At 56.5% G+C, this 8,195-nt stretch overlaps 1 protein-coding gene across 3 annotated transcripts in view; it reads right to left on the bottom strand.

The window, feature by feature from the left end:
- KCNA6 (potassium voltage-gated channel subfamily A member 6) overlaps positions 1-8,181 on the bottom strand; it is a 33,931-nt gene extending 25,750 nt beyond the window's left edge. For all 3 annotated transcript variants that reach the window (XM_021092438.2, XM_084956924.1, XM_084956925.1), the window contains exon 1: positions 2,710-8,181. In XM_021092438.2, coding sequence (XP_020948097.1) covers positions 5,849-7,459 — 1,611 coding nt within the window. In that variant the 5' untranslated portion in view covers positions 7,460-8,181 and the 3' untranslated portion in view covers positions 2,710-5,848. The remainder of the gene's footprint in view (positions 1-2,709) is intronic.
- Positions 8,182-8,195: the final 14 nt, after the last annotated feature.

Genomic DNA, 8,195 nt, shown 5'->3' on the forward strand with positions numbered 1-8,195 from the left:
AAGCAAAGGCCTAGTCAGGGAAGAGAAGGCATGATAAACGGCAGGACTGGAAGGTGTTACGTGAGGAAAAGCACCAAGGTTGGAGGCGAGGAATCAGAGAGCAGAAGGCACGAAAGTGCAGGAGGACAAGCTGAGAGAAGCCTCTTAACCTCGCTTCTGTTGACTCAAAGCACCAAAGCCATCAACTGCTGGAGGGTGGGGACCAGGCCAGGCCAAGAGACTAACACCTTGACCCCTATGCTGTTTCTTAAGCAATTCTGAGTTTACAGGTGCAGAGGTTGGGCGCGGGGTGGGGGGGAGGTTCAGTATTGTGAGCTTTTGATTGCTTTTTTCTTTTTTAAGGTTTTTTTTTTTTTGGCGTGGGGGGGGCAGGCGGTGTACTTTTTTTGTTTGTTTGTTTTTGCCAGCAAGGTATAGGCCCCTTGGGCAAGCTCACTGCCGTGGTCTTCTAGTGAGTAACATCCAACATGCTTATCTACGTCAGTCCAGGCTCACCAGGCTCTGCACAGACCAGAAATGGCTCAGCCTATCTACAGAGCACAAAGAAAGGGACACGTCAATCCCACACTGGTTTCATTGTCAAAATGAAAAACAAACCAAAACAAATAGTTCTTGGCATGGGAGGTGAAAAGCAGGAGCAACTGCATGAAAGCTCTAGAGTGCCCCCACGTGGCAGAGAAAAAAAACTGTCATTCCATGCCGAATATGCCGCGTGCATATTCAGCTTTAGAGAGAGGCTTAACCCCTAGATTTAGAAATCCAAATCATCCGCCAGACAAGACGTGAAACTCTCAAGTTATTAGCTCATGTCACCTATTTTTTAACAAGTCGGTGACTTTTTTGGTTAACGTATAGAGCTGTACAATTATCATTGCAATCCTCTTTTAGAAAATGTCCATCATCCTTCCAAAGTGTCCTGGTGTCTGATGCAGGTGGGACTTCGCCTGCACGACTTGCATCAGAGAGAGGCACACGCCTCCTTGTGGACTGGCTGGTGAATCTTAATCTTGCCAAGGAGTGCCCCCTGCACCTTGCGCCCCTGGGTTTTGTGTGCCTTGCTTCTTGTTCTGCCTTCAGTGCCCATGAGAGACAGCTGGATGGTATGAGGTCTTTCAAGAGAATGAAGGGCAGTTCAAAGGCCACACCTTGTTTTTTGTTTCTGTTTTTGTCTTTTTAGGGCTGCACCTGCGGCATATGGAAGTTTCCAAGCCAAGGTCAAATCGGAGCTATAGCTGCCAGCCTATGCCACAGCCACAGCCATGCGGGATCCACGCCATATCTGTGACCTACACCATAGCTCACAGCAATGCCAGATCTTTAACTCACTGAGCGAGGCGGGGGATCAAACCTGCATCCTCATGGATACTAGTCAGGTGTGTTAACTACTGAGCCACGACAGAAACTCCAAAGGCCACCCTTGAATTGAGGCTTTTTCTGGGCTGATTCCACTCCGTGCCTTCCTCCTAAGCCCTCTTTCCTGTGGTTATTTCCTTATTTTTGCAGTGCCATTGTCTTGAACCTTTCTGTAAGCTTCTTAGCACTGGGGAACCCAGAGGCACAGAATCCAGGGCTACGCAAGCACGGTATTTATCCAAAATGTATCAGGTTCTCCCTCCCCACCCCCATCTCTCTCCCCTACTCTATTTTATCCTTAAAGATTCAGGACATTTTGTTGGAGACATTTTCTAAACCCACAGCAGTCTCCTCTTGCTAGGGAAGCTCAGGACCCTGCCCACAGAGGGGGGTGCCACAGAAAGGACAGTGTACTGAGATGGCAGAAAAGGCAGGAAGGGTTCCTCCAGCTGGAAAACAGCCTTCTGAGCCTAAGCCGTAGGTCACAGCTGTCCTAGAATCCAAAGAGCCATCCCAACAGAAATGCCTCAAGGTCCTCCCAGCCCCTGAGAAGGTGGGAGGGGGAGAGAGACAGAGAAGGAAGAAGAGGTTAAAACAGCAGATGGGGAGAAAAAAAAAAAAAAAACAGAAATCTGAGAAGGGGGAAAAAGCAGAGAAAGTAAGAATGAGGAATTCCCATCGTGGCTAAGCGGAAACAAATCCGACTAGGAACCAGGAGGTTGAGGGTTCGATCCCTGGCCTCGCTCAATTGGTTAAGGACCCAGCGTTGCCATGAGCTGCGGTGTAGGTCACAGATGCGGCTGGGATCTAGCGTTGCTATCTATGCCTATGGCATAGGCCGGTGGCTACAGCTCCAATTCAACCCCTAGCCTGGGAACCTCCATATGCTGCAGGTGCGGCCCTCAAAGGACAAAAAAAAAAAGAAAGAAAGAAAGAAAAAGTAAGAATGAATACAAGAAGGAAGGGGGAAATGCAGAGAAAAGGGGGTGAGGGTGGTTAGAACAGGATGCAGGCAAGCAAGCAGCACTGAGGGAGCAGAAACTGAGGAGAGAAAGGAGATGGAGACAAGAATACATGGAAAGAGTTCCCGCTCTGGTGCAGTGGGTTAAGAATCCTACTGCAGCAGCTCTGGTCACTGCAGAGGCGTGGGTTTGATCCCTGGCCCAGGAGCTTCGATTAAAAAAAAAGAAAGAAATGAAGACTACACAGAGAGAAAGTAAGGCGGCCGCTCAGGAAAGGACCTCAAAGCCTTCATCCTCCTCCAGCCACCTCTCCCACCTTCCCCTGCCCCGCCCCTGCCCTCATGTGGCCTGAAAGGACGGAAGCAGAAGGACATTCCCCAGCAGGAGAACCTACCTCAGGTGCAAAGGCGGCCAGCTGTCCCCTCCTCTCCTGGGGCCGATCAGGCAGGAGGCACATCCCGCATCTCAGCTCAGCCTGCCAGATCCAGGAAGACCTCGGGGAGCTCCTGTGGGGCCTGAGCCAGGTGTAACGATGGCCTGAGTTCCTCTGCTGGCAGCTGTGAAGTCACCACCCCAGCTGTCACGGCGGCACTGGGCACAGCTCCCCTTGGTGCTCAGGGAGCAAGATCCACACCAAACGGCTCAGAGGCAGAAGGAGAGCGATGGGCAGAATCTTCCAGAGAAACTAGGTCAGGTCAGCCTGTCCGTTTTCCTTGGACGTCTCAAGGAGAATCACCTCTGGGATTCCTCCCAGGTGCTAGACTGTTCCTTGAAAGGAGAGGAGCTGGCAGGAGCCTCTCTCTGAGGACGTGAGCGCTCCATGGGGCTGTTGCGGACTAAAACTAGTGTGACCCTTGGCGAGACCCCGCTTCCCTCCAGAAGCCTGTCCCCTCCGAGGCCATTTCCAAACAGATCATATCAACAGGGCTTTAACTGGCAGTTGCTTCGTATTCAAGTTTCTGAAGACTCCGTGGTGAGACGAGGCAGCTGCAAGGACCAGGTGGGGAAACCAGGAAGAAAGGTCCAGATGGGAAGTTTTGGGGACCTGCTTCTCCCCCCTCCACCTTCCAAAGGGCATGCATCCCCGTCCAGGTGCCACCGGCCCCTAAACCAATATGGGGGAGGTGTCCCCGATTCAGAAGCTGGGAATAGGTAGACGCATGCTCTTCCTTACTGCCCAAAGCAGAAGATAGAGAGAACAGTCTGGAAGGTTGCTATGGCAACCAGAGTCCCTGGAGAGCCCAGCTCTCCATAAACCCTTGACTTTCGGGCAGACTCTGACTTGAAAAGGAAACGGTGATGAGGGCGAGCACACGTACACACAGAGACACAAGCATACTCGCTCCAACACTTACCCTCGCTGGGAGCACCCCTTTTGCCTCTGGGTGGGCCCTTCTCCTCGCCCTGAACAGCCAGGGGTAACTGAAGAGACGGGGAAACTGGCATTTTAGGACCTCAGAGCAGGTGTCTGAATCATGAACATCTCCTACAGCATTTCAGGTTTGGAGACGCCACGCTCCCAACCGAGATGCTCTCTGGCCCTGGAAGGATCCCACTGAATCCATCCAAACAGCCTCCTCTTTGCCGAAGGGTAAGAAGCAAGACTGACGAGCAGTTCCAGAGGCCAGGGAGGGAGTGACAGGGCTAACGTGGCCCAGAATGGCTGGTTGGTGGGCTTTGGATCTGAGGCAGGGAGTCTAGGGGGGAGGCCTTGCCCCGGGGAGCTGGGGAAACAGGGTCTTGAACCAGAAGTCATTAGGAAAAGTCACACATTTGCATAGCATCACCCCTAGGCTCCCTGAGGCGTTCCCGGGACCTTCCCCAGGGGGCATGAGGCAGGGGTGGGGGTCAGACATGAATGTTCCCATTGAATGGATGGGGAAAACTGAGGCACAGAGAGGAACTGCGGCACCCTAGCTACCCTGTAAAGTGTGGTAAAATGCAGACGGAGATCAGGCACCCACGGGTGCCACAGTGTCACTCAGGAAAACCCTCAAGAGGCCCTCCCTCATCAGCGGCTCTTAGAGAAAAGACTGTTTAAAAAAACCCTCATCAAAGAGTCTTCAAGCCTAGATTACAAAATTTAAAAAAAGAAAGAAAAAACAGGTTAATGGTCCTTTCAGTTTCCGAACTGCACCCGGGAGAGCTCAGAACGGTACATCACAGTTTATCAAGGCAACACATGAATGACAGTGTGATGAGGACAGAGATGAGGGGACATGGGCGGATGGGAAGGAGGGGTTCATGATACAAGGAGATGGCTTGGTCCAGGTGGTAACTCCCACCACCCCGGCACCTTACCAGTTAGAGCCACAGGCTGCAGCCCCAGGGCCTGAGCCGCACAACTGTTTGCTTAACTCAGCCAAAAAAAACCCTCTAACCGTGAAGCTGTCAGCAAAAGACTAAGGCTTCTTCCTTATTCTAAACCACCTCTCGCATCTCCCAGGAAATGGGAGCGGGGGAACCCACGCTAGCATCCAATGTGTGCTTTGACCTGTCTGCAGGTGTAAGGTGGAGTCTCTATAGAAAGCCTTCAACTGCAATCCTAAGTCAGATTTCCAGGAAGGGGGGGGCGGTGGCTAGAGAGGATTGGGGGATGTGTGAGAGACAAATACGCTGTCAGCAGCTAGCTCCTCTGCCCTTCTGACACGGCATCGTCTGAGAGGCACCTCTCTTCTGATAAGCAGTCGAGCCAGGTGCTCGATTCCATTCAGCTGTTTCTCCCGGCTCTGTGGTTCCCCTTTGCCACTTCCTCTGTGCAGGAAGGCACTTGCACCAAAAGAGTATTCGGCTCTGTGAAGGAGCCTTCCTGGAAGCCAGAGAGAGTCAGGAGATCAGAATGACAGGACCAAAGACTGGTGTCTACTGTGCCAAGTCACATCTGGAAAAATCCATTGGCCCCTTTGGTCCAGGACTGACTCTCACAATCTCCAAATGGCCAAGGGTAACTGTAGTTTCTCTAATTCCATCCAAGATTAGGGATGAATCACAGCTTTTGAGGCTGTGCAGCTGAAGGCTCTCCCAAGGGTCTTCTGCAAGAGGGCCAGTCTATGAACAGGGCACTGGAGGAAAACAACTGGATGAGCCATGTTTTGGTCCACCAGCTTCTGCTAGTTACCATGTGGCCGCAAGCTAAGACAGGTGCATGCCCCAAAGCCAAGGATGCAGGAGAAATGGGGCCCAGGTATGCCTGGTTTCTGTGCTGTCAACATCACTCTTCCTAGAGATCTTCTAAGTCCCAGACATGAAAAGTCAGAGTCTTGAAGGAAGGTCAGATGGAAATCTCATCCATGTGACAGAAGATGGGCACAAATGGATGGCACCGTTAGAATTTCAAAAATGTCACTTAGATGGATAAACCTTGGATGCTGCAGGGGTCAAGTAACAAGGCTGACGGTCCAGGCGTGTGGTCCTGGCACCAACCACCGGGTGTCGGGGAGGGAGTTGGGAAGTCACCTGGAGCTTGGGGGGTGAGCAGTGGAGAGTGAGAAGGAAACCCGAAGGGACTTCCGTGTCTTCCGTGCAGGCATCAGTCAAACCTCGGTGAGCATCCTCTTCTCCGCGTACCCCCGATGTGGAGTGGGAAGGTAGCTGGGTCTCCGCTCCCGGGTGGCCTCGGGGAATTCAGGTTTGCCAAGTCCATTGTCAGCTGCCTTCAGGTCCGGGGTGGGCTGCCCACAAGTGACGTGGGTATACTGGCCCTGCTCCTCTTGCTCCGTCTCCCGGTGGTAGAAGTAGTTGAAGTTGGAGACAATGACGGGCACAGGCAGGGCGATGGTGAGGACCCCAGCGATGGCACACAGCGAGCCCACGATCTTGCCCCCCACTGTCATGGGGTACATGTCCCCATAGCCCACGGTGGTCATGGTAACCACGGCCCACCAGAAGGCATCCGGGATGCTGGGAAAGAGCGAATCGACATCGTCCGCCTCGGCGAAGTAGACGGCGCTGGAGAAGAGGATGACGCCGATGAAGAGGAAGAAGATGAGCAGGCCCAGCTCCCGCATGGAGGCCTGCAGGGTCTTGCCCAGGATCTGCAGCCCCTTGGAGTGGCGGGAGAGCTTGAAGATGCGGAACACGCGGACCAGGCGGATCACTCGGAGGATGGCCAGCGACATGGCCTGCTGCCCGTTCTGGCCCCCCCCTCCACTGGCTGACTGCTGCTCCTGCTGCTGCACCAGCTCGGTGCCCAGGGTGATGAAGTAGGGGAAGATGGCCACCAAGTCGATGATGTTCATGATGTTGCGGAAGAAGGCTGGCTTGCTGGGGCAGGCGGAGAAGCGCACCAGCAGCTCGAAAGTGAACCAGACAATGCACAGCGTCTCCACCAGAAAGAAGGGGTCCGTGAAGAAGGAACCCCCGAAAGTGCTTAGGGAGGATGAGCCCCCTGCCACCATGCCGCCGGGGGTGATGCCTGGGTGGAATGTGTAGGAATCGTCTTCCTCCTCCTCTTCCTCCTGACTGCCCCTGGACACGGGGGAGCCTCTACCCACACCACCTCCATTGCTTCCACCTCGACCATCTGCACGGAACTGGGGCAGCGTCTCCAGGCAAAAGATGACGATGGAGATGAGGATGACCAGGACCGAGACGATGGCGATGCCCCGGGCGGGCCCCGAGCTCTCGGGGTACTCGAAGAGCAGCCACACCTGGCGCTGGAAGGGCTGGGAGGGCAGCGGCTTCTCGTCGACGCCGCCTTCGGGCAGGCAGCCCTCGTCCTCGCGGAAGGCCGCCAGGGCCTCGTCCCCCAGCTGGTAGAAGCGGATCTCCTCCAGAAAGATGTCCAGCGGCACGTTGACCGGCCTCCGCAGCCGGCCCCCGGACTGGTAGTAGTAGAGGATGGCGTCGAAGCTGGGCCGGTTGCGGTCGAAGAAGTACTCGTTTCTCAGCGGGTCGAAGAAGCGGACGCGGCGGCCGGGGTCCCCCAGGAGCGTGTCCGGGAACAGCGAAAGGGTGCGCAGCTGCGTCTCGAAGCGCAGCCCGGAGATGTTGATCACCAGCCTCTCGCTGCTACAGCAGCCGCCGCCGCCACCGCCGCCGCCGCCGCCGGCGGCCTCCGGGAAGTCTCCCGCATCCTGTTGCTCCCCCTCCGGCCCACGGACCTCCCCCGGCGCCGCCAGCGTAAGGGATTTCTCCGACCGCATGTCCCCTCCGCCGTGCGCAGCCCGCCACTAGGACGGCGCCCACAACACGACCTCCAGAGCGCGGCGCCGCCTCCCAGCTCTCGGCGGCGCCCTCTTTTCTGGGTGGGGCTCGCAGTCTGACCCGGAGTCCGGTCCCTGCGCCCCGAAGCCCAGGTCTCTGCCGGGCTAGGTCTGGGGAGGTGACCTGGGCGCGGAGGGTTCGGCGCTGCGCCTCCAGTTATCCGCGCCCGATGCTAGATAGAGCTTAGGGTACCTGGAACCGCAGCCTGGAGCGTGTGCAGCTGGACGCCTGAGAAGACGCGTGGCTTCGCTCCCCGCCCTACTCCTGCCGGGGCTCCGGGATGCCGGGGTCCGCCCTCCGGACGGGTCAGCACGTCTCAGCTCCCGCGGCGCTTCGCCAGCCGCTCCAGACCCCTGGCCGCCGCTGGGACCTGAGCGCCAGATGCGCCCCCCTCCCGCTCGGCCAAGACTCCTGGCTGGACTCGGCCTCCGCCCTATGGCCACCGCGGGCTCCGCTGGCCAAGGTCGCCGTTCCCGCCGCCACCGTAGCCGCCTTCTCCCTCCGAGCCGCGCCGCGGGCCTGCGAGAGGGCCCCGGGGCCGCCCCCGGCGCCGGGCGCGCGGACCCACCTCCCCAGCGCTGAAGCCTTCGCTGCAGCCGCCGCAGCTGCAGCGGCTCGGCTCTCCGCTCTGCCCTTCCTTCCCAACACACTCGCTCCAAGTGACGTGGCAGGCCC

This window comes from Sus scrofa, chromosome 5 (genome assembly GCF_054392235.1).
Source record: "Sus scrofa isolate SSC_HxYL_T2T_F1_AM1 chromosome 5, Sscrofa_HxYL_maternal_Yorkshire_Landrace_v2.0, whole genome shotgun sequence".
Taxonomy (NCBI): Eukaryota; Metazoa; Chordata; class Mammalia; order Artiodactyla; family Suidae; genus Sus; species Sus scrofa.